The sequence below is a fragment of the Squalius cephalus genome, assembly GCF_949319135.1.
Source record: "Squalius cephalus genome assembly, chromosome: 20".
NCBI lineage: Eukaryota > Metazoa > Chordata > Actinopteri > Cypriniformes > Leuciscidae > Squalius > Squalius cephalus.
In genome coordinates, this window is record NC_137141.1 from 23,030,687 (window position 1) to 23,055,164 (window position 24,478).

The 24,478-nt window shown below is 35.7% G+C and overlaps 1 protein-coding gene across 2 annotated transcripts in view; it reads left to right on the forward strand.

Moving 5' to 3' along the window:
• The first annotated feature begins 14,456 nt into the window (after positions 1-14,456).
• The window catches only part of mdga2a (MAM domain containing glycosylphosphatidylinositol anchor 2a), a 135,142-nt gene continuing 125,120 nt past the window's right edge, over positions 14,457-24,478 (forward strand). The window contains exon 1 of one of the 2 annotated variants that reach the window (XM_079853312.1): positions 14,457-15,268. In XM_079853312.1, coding sequence (XP_079709438.1) covers positions 15,196-15,268 — 73 coding nt within the window. In that variant the 5' untranslated portion in view covers positions 14,457-15,195. The remainder of the gene's footprint in view (positions 15,269-24,478) is intronic. The other variant, XM_079853313.1, reaches the window with a different exon arrangement.

A 24,478-nucleotide genomic window follows, 5' to 3' on the forward strand; every position in this document is an offset into this window, starting at 1 on the left:
TGTATTGAGGTGTAAAGCGTGTGAGTGTGTGTTGTCACAAATAATCTCAGACAGATCTTTATGCCTCTATTATGGCTCCTAAAAAAAGACGTGTTTGGCTAATTTACATAACATCTGGAGTTTCAGTTTTGGTGGTTTGAAAGAATGGATTTTTTCTTTAGCGCTAATGAGCATTTTTTACTGGCGAGTTCATTCTTTAGAGAGAGATGTTCCCTGTAGGAGACAGTGTTTTATGAAACATTGAACCAAGACAGAAGTCTTTCATTAACCTACACAAGAAAGAAAAAAGAAAGAAAGGGGCAGAGAGATGTGTGAAGTGGTAATCTCTTTCTTCAACTCATTTTAAAATTCCTAAGTTTGTTTGTGTGTTTACATGTTTGTCTGCGGAGTATAGCCTATATAATGAGCTGCGCTGACTACATGTTCTCAAACTGGCTTTTCGGTTCCCTTTTTCAGAAATCTGTGGAATAAAATTCAGCCCTCTACTACTTCAGCTGAGAGGACAAACAGTAGCTGCAATACAAAGAAAAGCAATAATAAAAACTGAACCATTGTAGCCCTGTGGGTACAAACCACAGTACAAAGACTGGTTGCCCACTGAAGCTAAGCAGGGTTGAGCCTGGTCAGACTCAGTAGGCCTATATGGATGGGAGTCCTCCTGGGAAAAGGTTGCTGCTTATGGTTCTAACGCCCCAGTATAGTAATGGGGACAGTATACTGTCAAAAAAGCCCCGTCCTTCAGATGAGACGTTAAATCGAGGTCCTGACTCTCTGTGGTCATTAAAAATCCCAGGATGTCCTTTGAAAAAAAAGAGTTAGCATTTAAGCCCTGCATCTACGCCAAAATTTGCCCATTGGCTTCTGTCCATCATCATCCCCATATATACTGATTGGCTTCATCACTCGCCCTCTACACCAATAAGCTGGTGTGTGATGGGTGTTCTGGCGCACTATGGCTGCCGTCGCATCATCCAGCTGGATGCTGCACATTGGTGGTGGTTGAGGAGATTCCCCCTTCCATGCAAAGCGCTTTGAGTGCTGAGAAAATTGCTATATAAGTGTAACAAATTATTATTGTTTAAATAGTTGACCACTGATTACAAAATCCTCCCATGAGGAAAGACATCCTCCTTCTTACATGCACATTGTACTGATACACATGGGCCTACAGACACATCACTTTCTGATAGGCTCAGTGAGAGTTTTCTGTTGACAAACACTGCCACCCAGAGGCAGCTTGAGAACGTGCAAAAAACAGTTCTGCCTTTGGAAATAAGTTGAAGTTGTAAAATTACTAAAACTGAAATAAAATAAGAAATATAACAAAATGACAAAAGCACATGACGAAATAATTAAAATTAAAATAAAATGTAGATATGAATAAAAAGATATACTCTATTTATATACAGTAGACATATATGTATGTATACACACACACACACACTTAATGTAGGCACATGGCACCCAAGTAGGCCTATTGGCTGTATTGGGAGTTGTGTTTGTCACTAGATTGTTCAGTCTTCAAGAGAGGACAGAATATCCAATCTAAAGACACAGAAATATTCATATGAATATACTTTTAGGTGTACAACATCAAGTCACTGGGTCAAAATCCAGAAAGGATTATTGGATAGATAGATAGTGAATAATACACTACGCATCAATATATCTTTCCTTTGTGCTTTGAACTTTTAAATGCGGACTCGAAGCGCTGCGCGCTGTGACTCCATGTTGCTTCAAGAGCATCATTCTGCGTACGGGATGCGCATAAGCGCTTTGTGCCGCACTGTATAGAGCTGGTAAGTCCCGCCCCTTCCGTAAAACCCCGCTGGACCTCAAAGTTGAAAAACCGTCAATGCAAGTGAATGGGAGAAAATAATTATTTTCTGGTCCCGTTTGAATTGTGCCATGAATGTGAACATATGTTGTCTGTGAATTTTTTATATATGTAAAAAATATGTCTTAATTTTATAATAGCCTACTTGTTTTTCATGACTGTACTTTACAACAATACAAAGAGCACTGTGTAACATTTTACCAGATTTAGTGCTACACTTATTGTCTCTTATTTGTTCCCCACTGAATAATGTTTTTTTCACTAAATGTTCAAATTTTATACAATTATATATAAAAAAGTAACTTTTACTGCTGAATTATCCACTTATCTAGTTATTAATATCATTTTTGACATAGATTATGATCATATATATATATATTTTTTTTGTTGTTGTTGTTTTTCTTTATAATGAAGTTGTCTGTATTTAGTATATTGTGTTTAACACACACAGTTCAACACACAGAGTTATAGAAATTCTACTTGATTTAAACTGCGCTGGTATTGGATCAGTATCGGATCGATATCGGTCGATACTCACAATTTTTGGGATCGGATCAGTTCTGAAAAAATGGTATTGATGCATCCCTAGTTTGAATCTCTTGTTTTCTTGATTTACCATGAGTAACACCAAATTGATCAAAAGTGACAATAGAGACATTTATAATATTTCAAAACATTTGTTTCAAATAAATGCTTTTCTTTTGAACCTAACAAACCTTGAAGAATCACTGTTTACAAAATAAATAAATATTGAGCAGATCAACTGTTTTCAACATTGACAATAATAAAAAAATGTTTTTTGAGTAGCAAATTAGCTTATTAGAATGATTTCTGAAGGATCACGTGAGACTGAAGACTGGAGTAATGATCCTGAAAATTATCTTAAAGATAGCTTTACTATCACAGGAATTTGGTTAAAGAACAGACAATAATAATTTAAAAAAATCTTACCCACCCCAAACGTTTGAATGGCAGTGTATAAATGTCTTGAAAAGAGACATTTATAGCATAGATTGGTTCTTTTAAAACGTCACTAAGATGTAATTACTATTTGAAAGAAAGGTTATCAGTGTCTCCATCAGACCTTTCCTTGACTGAAATACTTTTAATGTTCTTGTCTTGATGACCAACATTACAGTGTTTTATACTGTAAAGTAAACCAAGTCAAGTCACCTTTATTTATATCGCTTTTAACATACAGATCAGAAAATGACATCAATACAGAAGTTATATATTAATACAGTAGTTTCAAATTAGCTTTACAGTGATAACCAGGAAAATAACAATTCACTGATGCAAACAGAATTCCATTCTGCTGTAAAGCAGCTCTAAAAAGACAATATACAGTCATTGTTCAGCTGAAATCGGTTCAATAACTGTATTAAGTTAATCAATTATGGAATGAGTTAAATTCATCTATACAGCAGCACTGGAGAAACGTGATGTCATCATCCAGCTTAGTTCAGTTATCATTGTGCATTCAAGTCAATAATATTGTCCCCAACTAGAAGAATGTTGTCTTTGCTGAAGGCCATGGATATCTTACAGGTGACAATTTCAAGCTGCCTTTTTGAGGATCTGACTCTAAATCTAAAATTGTAAAACGTAGGTTTATTAAGATGATAAGTTTCATCAATGTGTTTGTCTTTGATCCCCACAAGGTCTTATAGACTTTAAATAGTCTTTTTTTGACAAGCTAAACCTTCTGTTCAATATATTCTTTTATAATATTTGTGATACAATGGTGCACTCTGCTGGAAAGAAATTGAAGTTTAGAATAATGTAACCTTAAAGCTACACTGTGTAACTTTTTTAGTTGATTCTTAGCAAAAACACTTAGTTCTTTCAAAAATATATGTGCTCATTAATGTATATTTACTTCTTTCAAGTAATAAAGTATTCTCTTAAGTTTATAATCTGCCATTGAAAGTACATACGGGTGAGGGGTTCGAATGCCGGTCGCCATGTTGCCCCTCCATCTTGAAACTACATTAGCCAAAGAGGGACATACCTGTAAATTCAAGCTTCGCCTTTTGCGTTTTTCACTCAGTGACACCGTGACGAATGCGAGGGGGAGATTACTCGAGAGCTCGCGAGTGCCGGCAGATTTGAAAGATAGTGTGGTGTGTGTGTGTGTGTGTGTGTGTGTGCGTGCGTGCTCACACTTGAAAGAGAGAATTAAAATGTCAACGCGACAGACAAATCAGCAAGACCATAGTCAATATTGGAGTAACTTTTCCCAGATGGAAAGAGCTCATGAGGAGAAAAGATTTTAAAACGGACGCCGAGGTTGCCTGCTTTCTTCTCGACAGGTAATTCAGCCTGTTGTAATTCATTTGTGTAAATTCGAAGTTTTATAGTTGCTTGTCTAACCATAGCATGGTTGTGCATAATGCCAGAACGACCTCTAGTATAACTTCATCCTCGCGTCAATGGTGAAAAAGTATTGTTTACCTTGTAACATAAATCTGTGCTGCATAAAAAATCATTTTTTTACAGTCTATGGCTGCGACGGATCACAGGTGATGAATAGTTTTAAAGGCGCAATTTTTTAAGCTATATAAAAAAAAAGGACAAGGTAAATTTTAGTTATTTTTAATTGCTTTTAACTTACTTTGTACACATTGTAACGTTAGCCTAATCTGATTATGCTGGGATAGCCGATTCCAAGGGTGACGTTTACCTCCTGACATCTGTCCTGTAGTTTTATTCATTTTAGGCGTATTGTTTATTATTGTCATGGACGAAGTCGATAACTGGAAGCCATGTTAATCTTGGAATAATACGGCCACCGTAGGAGTTAAAACGCCCTTGGAATTGAGAGGAACAGAAACAAATATTCACTGGGTAGTCATATACAATTTCACCGCTAGATGGGGGAAAATATCACACAATGTAGCTTTAAAATATATTAGGATCTTGAATTAATATGTAGTTATTAAGTATCAGTAGATCTACAGTATATTTCAAATATGATATTTTATGATTTATAAACAAAATCCATCAAGGCTGTATTTATTTGATCAAAAATACAGTAAAAACAGCAATATTGGGAAATATTATTACACTTTAAAATACGTTTTCTATTGTAATATATTTAAAAATGTAAATTTTTCCTACAATGATAAAGCTGAATTTTCAGCAGCCATTACTTCGGTATTCAGTGTCACATGATCTTTCAGAAATTGTTCTAACATGCTGATTCGGCACAACATTTCCTATTGTTATCATTGATGAAAACATTAGTGATGCTTAATATTTTTTGTAGAGAAACCGTGATGATTTTTTTCAGGTTTGTTTGATGAATATATGGCCGGTTTCACAGTTTCTCATGTTTGAGCTGTTTTAACCGAAAGAAACTTGCTTTGACATACCTTAAAATATGTCAGTGTCATTGTTTTGTTTTTAAGATTCACACCAGTAATGTTTTTTCTAAGGCACATTTATAAAAGCTATTAAATATATCCTGCTACTAAATAAGCTACTTTAAATATCCTAATTGAACTAAGGCCTGATCCTGGCTTAATCTATGTGAAACCGGGCCATAAAGTTTAAAAGAACAACATTTGTTAACAAGAACAGAGACCATTTGTAACATTATAAATGTTTTTACTGTCATTTTTTGACAGGCACACATTTTCATCACTTTCATCATTGCCTAAGACTTTGGCAAATCTCTTTTGAACTTCACTAAGTAAGGAGCAAACGATCATTTAAATCCTACTGTACTTTGCTGTTTGGTGATCATTAAACATCAAACCATGATTACAGCATCAAACAGACGTGTCAGAGGTGAATATACAGTATGCAGGTTATAAAGTGTTTAGGTTTCTTCATGTAAGTGGATGTTATCACTTAAAGAAAACCAACAAACAAAATTGAGAAGATAAGATTATTTACAGATGACTGTACTATATACCAAATTTAATGCTGAAAATCATGCTGTATGAACCATTTATGTTAAATGTGGTCTATAACATCTACACAGAGGGTTGGACATTTGAATTTGGAAAAGTATGGAATTTTGAAATGGAAAATGTGTAACCCTGAATACAACATGAACACAGTAAGTACATTGCACATAAATATATATATATATATTTTATGTACATAGTTAAATACACCTAATATAAAGTGGGACCGTGCTTTGTCCTACAGCTGTACTCCCTTGGACCTTTCCTCATCAGAGGAGGAATGAAGGTTGCATTGCCTTTACCCAGTATATGCTTTATACCTTTACACAGACTGAAATAAGACTCAGTTTAGACTCAGGCGCCCATTTCATTTTATTGGATGATGGAAATGACTGGTGTGGGATCTAACAATTTGCAGCCCCCAGTGGCCCTGGGCTCATTCCATTAGAGGAATGACAACCCCGTGGGATTTAGTCATGGGTGTCTGATGTATTTGTGATTCACCCAGCTGGATTATGCCACACACATTCAGCAGATATCGACTGGATGTCACCGCACCTCCTTTGGCTTGCACAGTCCTTGGAAGTCAGTTGCTTAGAAGTAATATCTCATCTTTTCAGATGTCAGCTGGTTCATTTAGTGTGAGGTATCTTACCACACTTCCTTTCCTGCATTTTGCTTGGGGACAAGCTTGCTTTAGAGTGTGGCAGTAAGGCAGGCTCCCTTGTCAAAATTGTGGCAGGTGTGGTGTCATTGTTGCCTTCATGTCTGATCATTTTGATTTTGATGTGTATAAATTTGTATACGGTGCCACATTCGACCACTCCATACACGTTGACTCGTCCGCCATCTTGGAACTGTCAACATTTCACATGCTGTCGTCACAATAAAATTCAGAGTTTTCCAAGATGTCATAACATTGCACAGCCTCTGGTTGTAAAAATTGCTGAGATTTAAATTCCCGAAGAAATGGGATAACCTTTCACAGGTGAGAATGTGTTGGTTAGTATTATAAACTCAATACTACAGTGTTTTAAACTATAACACAACTAGGTTGTGTTAGCTAACACCTTCGTTTTGTCTTTCATGTGCTGAAGCCTATTATACATGCATAAATACTGTTGCAGACATATTCAACTTGCTCTTGAGTGTTTTTTGGTCTGTTCCAGTATGGCCGACAGCTAAGGTAAAGTGCCCATTGAAACAGCCACTAATGAGGCATCTATGTATATACACTGATGAGCCAAAACATTATGACCAGTCACAGGTAAAGTGAATATCATTGATCATCTCCTAACAAGGCTATATATTAAAGTCTGGGTAGATAAGCAAACAATCAGTTCTCGTAAACAATGTGTTGAATGCAGGAGAAATGGGCAGGAATAAAGATCTGAACGACTTTGACAAGGGCCAAATTGTTGGCAAGGGACGGGATCAGAGTACCTCTGAAACGGCAAAGCTCGTGGGTCGCTACCATTCAGCAGTGGTGAGAATTTACCAACGACAGGGTGATAGGTGCTCAGGGCTCAGCGGTGCCACGAAGGCTATCCCGTCTGGTCTGAACCAACAGAAGGTCTACTGTGGCACAAGTCACACAAAATTTTAATGATGTGATGGGTGGAATGTGTCAAAACATACAGTGCATCGCACACTACTGCATCCCATCCATCGTCGAAAGCGCGTGGGCATGCTAGCGTCAGAAAGGGACCTTGGAGCAATGGAACAAGGTTGCCTGGTCCGATGAATCCCGTTTTCTTTTATATCATGTGGACACTGACAGCCGTGTACGTGTGTGCCATTTACCTGGGGAAGTGTAGCACCAGGATGCACTCTGGGATTATGACAAGCCAGTGGAGAAAGTGTGATGCTCTGGGCAATGTTCTGCTGGGAAACCCTGGGGCTGGCCATTCATGTGGACGTAAATTTGACATATGCCACCTACCTAAACAATGTTGCTGACCAGATACAGCCTTCAAGAAAATTGTGTTCCCTGGTGGAAGTGGTCTCTTTCAGCAGGATAATGAACCCTTCCACACTGCACACATTGTTCAGAAATGGTTTGAAGGTGTTGCTCTGGCCTTCAAATTTCCCAGAGCATCATCAGGGATCAACTAGTTTGATCCACAGCGCTCCTCCTCGTAACCTACATGACTTGAAGGATCTACTGCTAATGTCTGCTGCTTTAGGGGTCTTGTAGAGTCCATGCCTCAGTGGATCGGCACTGTTCTGCCAGCACGCAAAGGACCAACAGCATATTAGGCAGGTGGTCATAATGTTTTAGCACATCAGTGTATATCTATCCTAGCCTCACAGTTATCAGGTCAGATATTTAGCCATTAGTCTACAACTGAAGTCTTTATTTTAAAGCTATGTATGAGAAATAATTTAGAGCTTAAACATCCAGAGTTATTTTCACACTGTAAATAAATAATGAGGCTATTATGACAGATGTATGTGAGGTGAGACAAAGTGTGGAGAAATAATTTGATTAGAGAGCTGAACACCTTGGACTGATTGACAAATATTTACTACAAGATCACTACAAATATGGGTTTCAGTACTGCAACTACTTTTGATTTGTGTAGGGAAAAATAAAATGGAATCACAATGATTATATATAAGAAAATGTGACTCCCAACTGTGTTGAATAGTCTATACAAAAATGATAATCATTTATTTGATATTAACTTATGTATCTACTCTTTTTAATAGTCCATTCAGTTGATCTTCATCTTTATCAATTAATTATTAATGCAGTTCAAATTCATAATTCATTTCATGATAACATTATACCTTCTATTATAAAAATATCAAACCAATTTCACACACGTGTTGTATACTGTAGAAAGAGTGAAAGAGGACTTGGGTGATAATGTAATCATTCGAGTGGTTGGTTTCTTGAAGACGTTTAAAAAGATTTCTATTTTTTCACAACCCAGATAATGAGGGACACACCTTAGTGAGCCAAGATGCAGGGCTGTCATCCCACTGGCCTGGAGATCCATTTGCATTTCAAGGAAGATGTATCTTAAGTGACAGATGTACAGTAACTGACAGACTTGCTCAGACAAGCACTCGATCTCTCAAACCCTGGAAAGCTTGTGAGTTAGAGCACTGGTGCTTTTTTCTTCTGTGAACGACTTAAACTATAGCCACATAATAGGAGAACGATGTTTAATACTGTAGAGATGTTTAATTTCTAAGGAAGACGTGTCTAAGAATGACATCCAATGTACTGTAACTGATGACCCAGCTTTGCTCCATTACACAAGCATAACACTTTTCACCACTTAAATGTTGTGTGCAAATCAAAAAATCAATAGTAGACTTGATGAAGTCTCTGTCAGGAGCTCAGAGAAATTGGTTAAGGATATTTGGCTCACAGTCCAATCTGATTATAGATTTGAAGGTTTCTCTGATCTCATTAGGTTTCAATAAATAACCATGATATTTCCCATGTCAAGTCTCTCATGTTCACAGAGACTTTTTTTTTTTTTTTTTTTTTTTAAATACAGTAAAAACAGTAATATTGTCAAATATTATTGCAATTTAAACATAACTTTTCACTATTTTAATATATTCTCAAAATATTAATTTTCAGAAAAAAAAAGCTTAATTTTCAGCATTATTACTCCAGTCTTCATTGTCATATGATCCTTCAGAAATCATTCTAATATGCTGATTTGGTGCTCAATAAACATTTCTTATCATTATCATCAATGATGAAAACAGTTGTAATGCTTAATATATTTGTAGAAACCGGGATTCTTTGATCAATAGAAAGTTTAAAGAACAGCATTTATTTGAAATAGAATCTTTTGATACATTAGTGATCTTTGTGGTCACTTTTAATCAATTTAATGCATCCTTGCTGAATCCAGCTACTAATTATTATTATTATATATATTTTTTTTTAAATCTTACTGACCCCCAAACTTTTAATGTAGTTTACAATAATACAATAACAAAATCCCATGCTGGATTATTGTAATGCATTACTAATTAATTACTGTAATTTAATTACTTTTCCCTTGAAAAAGTAAAGTAAGGGATTACTCTTATTTTTTCTATTATTTAATTGCAGTTTCTTCTGATGTAATTGCATTACAATACTGTATAGACTATTGACTATCTAATGTATGTTTTCAATGTAACCTTCTCCCTTTTAATAAAGTCAGTTCAAGAATAATTTCTGCAATTGTATGCCTGTTATTTATTGAAAGCAGTTTCATGTCTATCCTTGTATTCAACTGGTCGAGGCTGAAATGGGTTTTATAAAGTAATGAGTAATAAGTATATGCAATGCTTCTTATAGAGAATAATTAGTACAGTAATCTAATTACACTGTTGAAGATGTAATTAGTAGCTAGTAATTAATTACTTTTCTTAGAGTAACTTAACCAACACTGTTCTCAGTGTACATCTATGAACATGTTCAATATGTTAAAATTCTGAAAATACTTAGCTGAATATATCACAGAAATGTCAGCGTTTAAATTTCATACTCAATTAATCTACCTCCCAGGTCACCTTGTTAAAGATGTGTACACACAAAATACGTTTAAATGGAATTCTTTGTGAATACTCTAGTCTACATTTACATTTGATGTAGCTTATCAAATTGATCCAAGTGAGTCTGAAAAGCAAAAATAATACCGAGAACTATTCATGAAAGGGGCAATGTTCTTATAATGTACATCAAGGTCTTATCACCTATGTTGTATACATCAACTCAGCGTGTATCCTTTCAGAAGCAAGAACTGAGTGTTAATTAAAAGAGGTTGAAGAGCGGATAGTTGTTGTATGTGGATGCTTATAACGAGTGAACCTCATTAAAATATAAAATAATCTGTATCAGAAATATGTTCGCATCCACTCCCTCATGTCAAGGTTCCTCAGCTTCACAGCTCACAGAACTGTTCACCATTAACAGGCAGTTATGTGAGCTTGCCGTTGTTGGATGGATGGAGTTAGTGATGCTGCATAATGACCTGGACAGCTCTGAGGTTTCTGGGGAGCGGCTGTCTCGTCAATCTCAGCTCACCACTGCGATGGCTAATTTTAACCCAGCGCTAATTTGCCTCAACTCTCTGACACACACATTTCTAACACACCCTAATTAAACAATAACATGGGTGACTACACCACACATGCAGCTGTCATGTCTGTTGTGTAGCTTTGTAAAGTATCTAGCTTTAGCTGAAGCCCAGCAATTAACCTGACAAAAAAAAAAAGGAAAAAAAGAACCTTGGTAGTATAAATATGTATAGACTGTCCAACCACTACTGTTCAGATGGATTTATTTAATTGATTAAAATTGACAGTAAAGACATTTGTAATGTAATGTTAATGTAATGTTACAGAAGATTTCAATTTCAAATAAATGTTCTTTTGAACTTTCTATTTATTTGAATCCTGAAAATTATATATCATGATTTTCACAAAAATATTAAGCAGTACAACTGACATGAATAATAAGAAACACTTCTTGAGCACCAAATCAGCATATTATAAAGATTTCTGAAGGATCATGTGACACTGAAGACTGGAGTTAATTCAACTTTGCCATCACAGGAATAAATAACATTTATATATATATATATATATATATATATATATACGGTTATTTTAAATTGTAATATTTCACAGTTTTTACTGTATTTTTGATCAAATTATTGCAGCGTTAGTGAGAATAAAAGACTTTCAAAAACAAATTTCACACCCAGTGCCACTGCCATAACATTGAATTTGCCACAAATCTAACAATAAAAGCGTTAATCAAATAGCTGTAATAAAAGATAGATTGGAAAAACAAAATCTTGTCCTTTTATACAATTTGCACCAATTTTTAAGTGCATTTTGCTTTTAAGGACATGAAAAATTGAGAGCCTGTTTCCTGTCAACATTTCCCTGTTACCTTGTAAGTGTCATTAGTGAGGTAGCCAGTTACACTGAAATGGAAAATGGGGAATGAACAGGAAATTGGAATAAATGTTTTTATTTTTTAAAGTGAGCAACACAAAAGAAAGGTTGGGTATTGTGAAAACAGAAAACATAAATCAAATAGTTATTCTCTTAAAATGATCTAAAAAAATAAAATGTTGTCATCATTTACTCAGTTTTCATCTTTGTACATCATATGTACAACTTACTTTCTTCCATGGGTTGTTGAAGAACTTCCTGGCCACTCTTTTCCATTTAATGACAATTAAATAAAGACTGTCAAGTAACCCAAAAATATCATAAAAATATTTTGGCCTATTCATGTTCTTCAATGCTATTGCTATATGGTGTTTTCACATAATACAGTTTAAACAGCATTTGCAATCACTTATATGTTAAATGATTACATGTTTCAGATAAGTCTAGATGACCACCAACAACATTTTATGTAATTTCTAATTTGTGTAGTTCTTAAATCCATAATCACACTAATTATATTCAGCTACAATATTTGAATGTTAAGTAGTGAATTAATAAGAATAATATTATTTTTATAGAAAATGTAATCAATTTGAGCTGTTTTGCATGTCACCATGTATTTTCATGTAACTTTATTTTTTCTTATTCCAGAAGATGGCAGTATATGTTCAGTACACAATTTGTTGACCAACTAATCCTATATGGCTGTAAAGCCCTGACAAAGTTTACAGTATTATTAAGATTCTGTAATCCATAGCACTCGATTGATCATTTGATTGCATATTTCATATAAATATGAAATATTCATATCGATAATACAGATGTAATGTTCATAATGTACACTGTAAAATCTAATTAGTTGGACTTACTTAAAAAAAGCATGCAAACCGATTGCCTTAAAAAAAACAAGTAAAGTGAAATAGGAATAGTATGTGGTACTGACAAATGCTTAGTTAGTATAGTTCACTTACACGAAATAGGATATATATATATATATATATATATATATATATATATATATATATATATATATATATATATCTTCCTTTGAAACCTGAAATGGAATAAGTGATTTCTTGTTGCAATCGCTGCATCAATGGGAAGAGAATTACAATAGTATAAATGAAGTTCCAAGTGCCCAACCAAAGGGATCACTAATCACCATAATGGTGACTAAAAACATTTTAGGAAAATCAACATCAATTTATGAAGTCAGCTTATGTGATGTTCTCTCAAATTTGTATAAATTTCAACATTCAAGATGACTTTGGGAAATGAGTGAATGCAAACAGAGAAAAATAACTGCAGAAGTGGAGGAAATGAGTGAAAAGTCCATTAAGATTTTCCCCGCCTCAAAAACCACACTCAAACCAATCAATTAATCTTAACCTGGGTTTTCTTAGTAAACAAAGCACAGAATGTGAATAGTACAGATTACTAGATTTTTACAATTAAGTTAAGACATATTGTGAACTTTAAGAATTATAAGGTTCTATCTCCACTTTTGGTCGAAATTGAGTTTTTGACATAATCTGATCCATTAGGTGTTTATTAATGCCTGTGTGGTGTTATTTTTGTAAAAAAAAATATTTTGTTAGTAGTTATTAATAAAATAAAAAGGTTCCATCTCAGTTGTGCCAGCTGGGATGTAAAAACTTTGATGCTCAATATCTCGGAACTACCCTAAACAGAGATAGAACCTTATAATTCTAAGCTCACGATATTCAATCAGGGTGATGCATGAACAGGAGCTACTGTGATCAAGGATTACAGTCACACGAGACCCTGGGGCACAATGTATTGTTTAGCTTTTATTATATTACTTGCACACATTCGCTGTTCATCTGTACTGTATATTTACATTTTCAGAAGTTTGCTTTTCAGTTCAAGGCCCCTGGAACACTGGCCACACTGGCCCACTTCTGGTAAAGTGTTGAATAACAGTTAGTAAGTACCTATTAAACACTGAATGACCATCATAAAAGTTTAGTGAAACATGACAAGGTTTTTACACATTTATATTTAAAATTTGTTTGAAAATGTGTTTAAATAAGGCAATATGTATACTTATTACAAAAACATTGTGGTAAATTGTTTAGTTGTAAAAAGTGTGAATTAATTATTAACTGGCCAACATAATGTTACAGTAAAATGTTACAGTAAAATGTCCATTCTCAGTCTATTAAAATCATAACATTTTGTACATTTGAGTATTTTGTGGTATTTTAGTTTGGTTAATGTTTTATTTTAGTGTCTGATCATTGTTTACGGTTGCAAGTGAGTCATCATGTGACCTTCTCTTGAACCACCTGTGTCATCATCATCATCAGTTCGTTTTAGTAACAGATTGTATTAGCTTGAATATATATTCGAGCATATTAACATCGCCTGCATTTAATGGTGAAGTGTTTAACAGAATGTAGCCTCGCATCTACTGGCATTGTTGCGGTCGATATGTTGATAATGGAAGGAAAAATCATTCATTTGATAGTTATAAAGTCGACAAGGGAGGAGGTGAGAGGCGAAATTAATAGCAGATATCATCTTCCGTTTCAATGAGAGAAAAAAGGCAAACGAACGAACAAACGTCAGAAAGCATGTATACCATTTAGACTAGCGGCCTTTAATTTATAATGAAGTTCACGTTGCTCTGCTGCGAACGTTCTCAGCGCGAGAGTGCTTCTCATACAAATGAGATCCGAGCGCGCTCACTCACTCACTCACTCACGCGCTCTTTGACGTAGTCAGCCAGCTGGGCTCCGGCGTTCCAGCGCAGTACGTATGGCGCAGCGTGCCCGACCACCCTTCACATTTCATCCAGTCTAAATTACGGTTTATCCTGAATATAGGCAACCTAACCTGACACATGTGTGTGTCATTGTTTCTCCTTTTTTTTCAAGCCGGGACCAAAGACTTCCGAGAAGTAAAGCTGGCCCACACAGCTCTAATGAAATAGCGGATTCATCTGTTTATACGCTGGAGACGAAGAATCATAGTGTTACTATAGTAGCGCTCCCATCAGCATCAAGGAGCAGCTTTTTTTCGGCGTGCCTTTCTGCCTCACCGGCATCCTGAACGCACGAAGGGATGAGAGAGGCGGTCTCGTCGATTATTGGTTATCTTTCGCATTAAATTCCGCAGTATTATCTTTTGGGAACGTCGATGAGGTGGATGCCAGTGCGCGTAACCGATTAATAGCGCGCGTGTTTCCCATGGCGCTGTCATTTACTTTCGCCAGCCGCGTCGGTGCTTAATGCCGGCGAAGGTGTGAGGAGGAGACCCGCTCTGAAGGTTTGATGCTCGTCCTCCTTATCTGTCACAGATTTATATCTCCGCCTAGACCAATTTGGTGAGAACATCTGCATTGAATTGGCAAGAAATGACTTGTGAGACATCTCGGACTGACACTACTTCAGCTGTTTCTTGATGATACGGTCACGCGAGGTGGGAGATTTGGACTGCACGTACTGCCTTCAACTGTTCGCCGCCTGAGGAGCTGGATATGTTCAGACTAACGTAAAGATGGATATTATCTTTGCTCTCCTGTGGTTATTGGCCGCACTATTTGAAGGCGTTTTTTGCCAGGGAATATACGGTAAGACAAACAGACGTAGCGGCTACGTACAATAGCCTTTACAGAACTGTCGTGACCTTGCGAGGTAGATGGTAGATGTGGATGTTCATTCTCAATGATATCCCGTGTGATGTAGGCCCTAGCTCACATGTCAATTGACAGTTCCTGCGTTACAGGTGCACTGTGGGCTAGCCTGTGGCCCCAGTCTGCCTCGTATTGGGTTTATGCATGAAATAGGCTACGTTGCCATGCATGATTACCGTTATTGATAGGATGTTTTGAAATATCTTTATTACTAGGAGATGCATTGCTTGATCAACGCATAAAGATCTGTGACCATCACTGTGGTAAACGTTGCTGCAAAGTATTTAGGTATATGGGCAGACTGACGGCTATTTTCCACATGGGGAAGTTGTCACAAGGGCTACACTGTGCGCAATTTGGTGACTTTTATAATTCAATCTGTCAGATCTATACATATATGTCGTTAAATATATGTTGATATACTTATTTGAGCTATTAAAACCTGTATGTTACTGAACTGGCTTATATAATTTGCTAATGACACAGGTTGTACAGTGGAACGACCCATAATGACTTAGAGATAATCAAAGTGGCTTTACCAACAAATTAATACATAAAGACAGAGCATAGTTTACCCAATACAGAACACTTTCGGAATTACACATTACACAAAACAAAGCAGTAAACATAAACTGAATAATATAAAATGCAGTAAAAAAAACACTGTAGATTCAATGTGTATAACCGATAAAAATAAGAGGAAACTTTTGAAATAAATCTGTAAATGTGATGGTTCCCAATCTCTTTTCCAAAAATTAGAAGCAATTAATGAATGTAATCAATATTTTACTTTATGGTACTTTTATACTCATACTACTCATACTTTCTATTAATAAACAACATCATTTTAATAATTAAATGTAAATGTGTATCACATATTACCTTGTTAAATATATTTGTTATGTAAATTTTAAGGTAATTCACACTGTACTTCATTTCAACATCACATTTTTAATAATATTTTATAGAAAAATTATATCACAATTTATAATATAATATACTATCATTTATTATATCAACATAATATTAGTTTTACTGTATACATTAAGATAACTTACATTTAACAAATTAACAGGTTTTTAGTGCAGTATTTTCACATTTATTTATCTAACATTTTTACAGTGACTGTATCTAAGGTTTTGAATCAAAAACAATTCTAAACATATATGTGCTTTCTCTATAGCATGTGTATAGTTCAAATACTTGATGAATATTTGATGAATTTTGTCCTCTAAGCTCAATAGCTAAATAGCTATGTTGAATAGCCATGAAAGCACATTTGTTGTGATGTGTGATTTGCAGTAGCATATGATGTAAGGTTGTTAAATTTCCTTTGACAGAATTTTATGTAGGTTAGGCTGCTCGTGTCAACCGTTCAGTCATAGAAACCTACATAGAAATGGTTCAGCATCCTTCTGCCTGCAGAATATTACAAGGGGTTGGTCATAATGGGATGAGGGCTATACCTATAAAGCGTCGGCTGGGAGACCGATTTTAGCTGACGTCACATGGATTACAAGGGCAGATTTACTGTTACTTAATGGAAGACTGTTTGGATTGGTAAAAAAAAAAAAAGAAAATAAGGGCAAGAATCAGTGCAACATTTTTGCTACAGGTTGGTTGTGAGCACCTTAAGTCAAGCACAGTGGACACGTGGTCCATTATTTTTTAGAATTTAAAATGTACATTTATCCATTTATTTATATTGTGGGATCCATGATGACCCTAGAGTAGACAGTTGGTGATAACCTCAGGCTATTATTTTCATTTTCCTTATACAGATTAGACTGATGTCATATTAAATATGGCACGTTCGCTAGATGTGATAATCTGGGATCTGTGATATTTCCAGTAGTCGACATTCAGTGGTCAAATGGTGTGATTATGTTCATTTTTCACAGTGTGTTGGCTTGCTTTCTATTTATAAGTGGCATATGAACAAACAAATGATTCCTGTGTAATGACCTGTGTAAATTTTTAACTGCAGTCAACATGTTGTGGGTTGTACTTCATTTTTAGGAGTTGGATGCTGGTTCATGCCCTCTTAGTTTACTCCATGGATGCTGCATGGTGAATCATGATGGGTTTTTGAACATTGAATTGATAAATACTAAGTTGGTCAGCATGGATCCTGCACTTGCAGATTTCTCAGATTCAAACAGCAATCATTCTACATACTGTACCTCCACCCCTACATATTGATCATTAAATGTTTTGGATTAACACGTTCACCACAATGAAAGAATTTGCTCCCTTTAAGTTCAAGAGTTGGTATTTGAATTGGAAGTTAAATTGGAATTTGAATCGGAGTGACAGGAACGCTGTGTCCCAATTCGCCTTCTTATATGCCCTAAAAGTATGTACTGTTTTTGTGAAGAAAAAATACATACTTTTGATGTTTGGCAGCAATTTACCCATTCTTCCGTGCTGGTAATGTGGATAGAGGTGCCTTGATTTCATGGAATTTTTATCTGCGTATATCATTTCCAGTGAGTCTCTGATGCATTTTACGAGGCTCACTTTACTTCGTAAGGTGGTAGTTGTCGTTCAAGTTGAGCATATGAGTCTGGAGTGGTCATATACCTTTTAAGCGAGGAACAACAGTTAGGTCTTTTGTATTTTGTCTTTTCTAACACATTTAAGGATTTGCAAAAAAAAGTTAACAGACCTTCTTTGCACACTGCCTCTTAGTGACAACATGTTTTTCCTGTTCTTTTCAACTTCAAATATGCTTAACTCATATCACTCTCCTAATCAATTAATGTCTTGGCGTTCACATTTCTTTTTTTTCCCTTGTTGCATTTGCCTGATCAAAGGATATGTTTAACAAAACAAAGTAATTTGAAGAGTGTGGACTTTCAGGTTAGCTTTAATCTACTTGCACTGATTTTATAATCAAATAGAGAAAATATTAAGAAGGCTGTTGGCGATGTTACGTTTTGGTGAACAGAGATGCAAATATAAAAATACCTGAACTCGTCTTATTTTTCGAAGTCAGTAAGAATTACACCGCAATCAACTTTGATGAAGATGCTAACTGGAAAGACTAATAAATGTTTTATTGTACAGCAAGACTAATGTACTATATTACAGCATCCCAACAGGCCACTTAGGCCGAAATGAAAAAGAGGGCTCCGATAGTAAGACATCTAAGAGGTCGATAAGCTTTTAGTTCATGTAATTCAGTACAACTGTTGGTCCAATGTTGGATCTAATGTCAGCATGTTTTGATTGGATAAATATGGATATTTTTCTGATATTTATGTTATTTACCCTGTGTGATGGCTCTCTGTTTCATATTTCATATGCAGCCTCTCCATTAATTTCAGGCTCAACTCTGTCACAGTCAGTCGTGGTCAGCTGATAGTATCACACACTTCAGCTAAATGCGTCCATTCTCTGCTTTTCCAGTGTTAATCCGAGCTGCTAATATTTAAGTATTTTTTAGCTTCAACATCCCATCTGTCCATAGAAGAATTGCTTATATTTTACTAACACTGAATAATCAAATGCATTCTGCTTATCTGGCCACAACAGACTGCTTTAGTTTCATTGTACATTGGTTCAAACTGGACCCTTCAGAAAGAGAGGTCAAGCACTGCTTTTACTTTAGAAATAGTACATACTTTAATAGTTTAATTAAAATTTGATGGCTGCATTTTTCCACATCTAAAATGTACCATATGGTCACACAAACTGACAGTCTCCTGTTGTGTAATATTGGACTTTGCAAGCTGGAAGTATATTTGAGGTGGCCGGGGAGGGGGAGGTTTAGGGGGGGTGGGAGGTGGAATGAAAATAGCATTCATATACATTATGACATTGTTAAACAGAGTTAGCCAATTGCCTGTGACAGTTTCCTCCAGATTGGACTGACCACTGTGAAAGGGCCATTCTCAGTTCATCTGGCTTCTACTGTAAATAATTCACACCTCTTACAAGCAGACATTAAAAAGGTATAGAAATAGTTATACAATATTCAAAATTCTCTTACATTTCCAAGTGCAATTTCTGAAGGGGAACAGTTGAACTTGTGAATGATGTTGAGTTGCACAGTAGCATATGTTGCAGGCCACAATGTAGATCTTTATGCGATGGGTCTTATTGTGCAAAGACGGTCAATTACTCCAGTCCTTCTACATGCTTTTCTACACCATGGCAATCATCAGCCGAGTAACCTTGGGATGCACAATGCACATTACGGTTGTTAAGCATTACTGTTAATGTGGAATACAACAACCTTCTTTACACATTTCTCTGCATTATTTATCAACCCTCCACTCCTGGTTTGTGTAGCACATTTAGTGTGCCATGTTCTGTAAACTTTGAAAGACTCGGGCAATGTACAACAAACTTAACACAACTGCTAAACAGAAATGGGGGTTGGGAGAGCTTGGGGTCGGTAAAATTTCAAGATCAAATATCCAGTAAAAACAGTAATACTGTGAAATATTTTTTTACAATTTATAATAACTTTTTTCTTTAAATATATTGTAAAATATAATGTATTCCTGTGATAGCAAAGCTGAATTTTCAGCAGCCATCACAGTCTTCATTAACTCATGATCCTTCAGAAAGGATGAATATTATTATTATTATTATTTGTTATTTAGAAAAACCATGATAATATTTTTCAGGATTTTTTGATGAATCAGAAGTTCAAAAGAATATAGCATTTGTTTAAAATGGAAATTGTTTTATCAGTGTAAATGTCTTTACTGTCACTTTTGATCAATGTAAGTCTTGCGGGAAAAAAGTTTGAATGTTATCTATATATAAATAAAAATTATACAGAATATTTCAGTATATTTATGTGATGTATGTACGTACGTTCAAAGGAGTTCAAACCCAACATAATTTAGTCATATAATCTTTTTTTTTTATAAACACCAGCAAAATCACAACTGAATTTAACAATGAATTCTGTTGAATGGAAAGCAGTTTTGAGATTTAAATAATAACAGCTCCTTGTGTTCCATAAGGAAAGATATCTCAGGAGTTTTGAGTGGCATGTGGATGGTTAGATGTTGACAGAATTTTCTGTTGAAAGCAATTGATCTGCAGAAGGTGTGAATTGATTTGACTGGCACACTTTCTGCTGAGCGTTTTTTCACCACAGCATTTTGATGCTATTTCTACTTGCAATAATAATCGTGTCGTGTAACTTAATTAAAGATGCGAATAATTTATGTTGGATTTTGCATTCAAAATGCATGGCTCAAAAATATCTACCGGCTTGTTTGAATAGGCAGGATGCTTCTGGCTTTGACTACTTGTTTTTGAAAAACATTTGAGAACCACACATCCACTGGCACTCGTTTATAAAGATTTGCCAGTTTCACTGGGGGCCCATATAAATATTACAACACTTTTGTGTAGTACCATCTTGAACAAATCTTGTAATATACACTATTCTTCTAATAGTTTTCTAAAGATGTGACACAGCAAAAGCTTCGCATATGCTTAGCTGTCTTGCTAATTTTGTAAGGTTTTATCAGGCTTAAAGCTTTCATACTGAGGACCACAGTTTTTTCCTCCTTTGTAATACCTTTTTTGTGTTAGTGTATTGTAGGCTTTCTGCTCCTGTGGGTTTGTACTTTTTTTCACATTACAGGTGGATGATTAACCATGCAATGCATTACTGCAACCCACTGCCGTTTTGAAAGAAATCATTGTTGCTCATATAGGGCGAGTTATAGTGGCCAAGAATAATACTGGGCCGAAAAGGCAAAGACTAATAATAGCAATACATTGCTAAGATTTGGTAAAATGCATATGTTAATGAATATTTAATGGCTGGAAGTACAGTAACATGGGGAAAAAATAATCAATGGATGTTGCCTCCCTCTCTTGAGTGTGAGCTAAAGTCCTGAAAGCAGAAAGGCTAGAGTAGTGACTCTCAAAGTGCCATACAGAACCATAAAAACAAAAGACATCAGTCACAAGAACTGTGTATTCCCTTAAGAACACTTTGGACAGTAAATTTACGACTGATGGCATCCTGTACATTGCATGAGTAACTAATAACTACACAGTTATAGCATATTCATACCAGTCTCAAATAATGACCTTTTTACTGCTAATATAATACATGACAACTACTAATGCACAATATTCAAGATGTGCTTTTCACATCTCCAATCCTATATTTATTATATTTATAGACTTTGGTAGTCGCTCCATTCTTACTGATTTGTAAAGCTGTTCTGAACCGAATAGCCTCTAGCAGATGGTGATTGACAGAAACTAATGTTTGAGGTTACAATGTCTTACTGCAAAGTAAAGTCAAAATCTACTCTCTAACGGTATCTGATATGCCCAGCACTGCATATTTTGTATGAATCCCTTATTTGACACATCTGATTGAGGTCATGGAGCACTCTACTATCGAGCTGATGAAAACCAGATGGGTTAGATTGGGAAGACATCCAAAATGTGAGCTATGTCCAGAAGCTACCTTACTGCCCAGTTTATTTATTTATTTAAAAAATGTGGGCTATGTCCAAAAGCTACCTTATTACCCAGTTTATTTATTTAGTTAGTCATTCTAAGACATCATAACATCAAGCCAAATGATTTAGAACCGAATTATTTAGATTTAGTACCTCCTAAGGAAACTGGTTTCAGACAGGCGTCTTAAGACATGATAAGACAACGAACTCTGGTACGGTTCGAATAACATGACGTACTGTAAAAGAACCAAAAACAGGAAGATGCGACCCTAAAAAGGACAGAATGCTCACGCATACCTGTTTTTTTCGTCATAGTCACGATGTTGCCCATCACAGTTCGGTACAGGCATCTCCTCACAGCAGATCATTTGTGTGTGTGTGTGGCGGAGGGATTCCTGCCGCTGTTTTGACTCTTTTACACATTTTATATGCTTTTCACGAGTTCTCATGTGGGCAAAATACCCTCATATGCATGCACATGCATTGAGCGCGTTTATCCCAGCACACACCATTGTTTTGGATGTGCGGTAAGTTCCGTCTCAAAATAGCCAATAGGTCACAAAAGCCCAAAAAATCAGGTTGTGAACGTATCCCTATGCCTTTAGGTTCGGTGATAAGAACGCCAATCTGAACGCTAAGCGGACCAGGACTAAAAGTTTTTTTTTTTGTTTTTTTTTTGTTTTTTTATCTGGACCAAACAAGCGAAGCGAACCGAACTACAAGTGTGAACACAACCTAAAAATGCTTATTCCTCCATTGAAATAGAAATATAATTAATTAATTAAATAAATACATTTAAAATGCCTCAAATTATGAGAGGAGTTATGCTGTTACTTCACCAAGTAATTCGATTTTTTTTGCCTGGCAACTGATAAAACTGGCACAAAAACAAAAAAAAACTTTAAGAAAAAAAGAATCCTTTAAAGAAAAACTTTGAACACCCAGAACACCTTAGCAACTGCAGAGCAACACCCTTTAAACCACTCACAACACACTGGCACTGAGAGGGCAAGATTTGCACAGGCAAGCACCACTCATATTTTCTTCAAAAATGTCAAGTGTAGATGTTTCCTGACAAGAGCTTTGCTGAACTATGCATGAACAGTGAGTGTGCCTTGATCAAACCTGTGTGTGTGGACTCAAAGAATGTTCCAACAACCAATGGAACAGCACAAAATAACCTCAGCAAGACCTTGGACTTCACATTGTTAATGCTTCAGTGAAGGTCTCTGGGGAAGCATTATTACAGAACCATTTCCTGCTGAGCCCTGTGCAAAATAAATAAATAAATAAAAACATCTCTGCACATCTGTGTTCCCCTTTGGCACAGGCTTTGAGGTTTGAACTGAAATAAATGCTCCTTGTAAGGTATTTATTTCTTTTTTTTAATTTCAATCAAGGGAAATGAAAAGAGTGTAAAAGGATTGGGAGCTATACCTGTCCATGGTGCTTTATTGATTTGGAATGATATTTGCTCTCTATTTTTTATAACAAACATTCTTATAGACTTTTGTGTTTCACGTTAAATGAAAATAGCTTGTAGTTTAAACTTATTAAACATTCATGGAAAGAAGTGAGTTTTGCAACTGCATCAGTGAACCTTCAGGGCAGATGTAAGCGACATTTGTCAACGCGAAAATCCGTAAATTTTTATGCATCGACCCTTTGAGTTTTTCTATTAGCGCAGGCACTCCGCTTACGTTTATCAAGCCATTAGCTGTAGATTTTGTGAGAATGAGTGTTAATAAGTGTTAATGAGTGCTAATGAGTATAAAGTAGTGCACATTACTGCAAGCAAAGCGGGCAGGCTTCATTTTGTGGTTCACCGCTCTGTTTGAGTTGATTTCCGAGAAGGTTTCACTTTCTTTGAAAACGTGAAGACATTTCGAAACTGTCTCGGAAAACTGATATCCACATTTCAGGTCATGGACGACAGATAAAAAAATATCTCTCAATTCAGAGAGGATATGAATTGTTTATCGTTTATCTTTGTTGGGAGGAGGCTAGTCGTTAGATGTGAAAGTCTGGTAGGCCTGTGCTGCAGGTTATCCTGAGAGTTACCATGACTTGTGTGAGGATGCTCTCCTTAATTAAAATTTCACAAGCTGAAAGCTGGTTAACTTAAGGCCATGCTCACAGATTTACGAAGAAGTCGTTGCATCCTGTCTGTCTCATGCTAATATATTTCTGCCTTTTCTTTTATGTAGGCATTGTTTTTACATAAGCACTAGGAGTGTTGCAGAAAACACTTTTATTGTATCCCAGTGGAAGATTTTATGCAGGAATCTATAATTCATTCTCTGTAATTGGGTGAAATCTCAAGGACATTATAAAGAAACCAATCAAGCCAACAAAATGATCATTGTAAACAAATTTAGAAAAAGATGTTACTGTACACATGACAGAGTCAAACAGAGGCTGTAATAGTTTCCTCTTTCTCTTGATTTTAAGCAAAATGATGATGGAAGCACAAAATATGATTATGCCAGACAATAATACTTCTCTTAGCATCTTAGTGAGATCAAAAGTAATCTGTATATTTGGGATTGGACAGATCTGGTCATGATCAAATATCTAATCAGCTTACCGACATGAGCAAGGCTCTATGAAGCAATGCTGTCAGAGTTATGAAAATACAGTGAGTTACAAAAGTGAAATGCTTCATTTTGTTTTATTTTTCTATTTAATATATTTT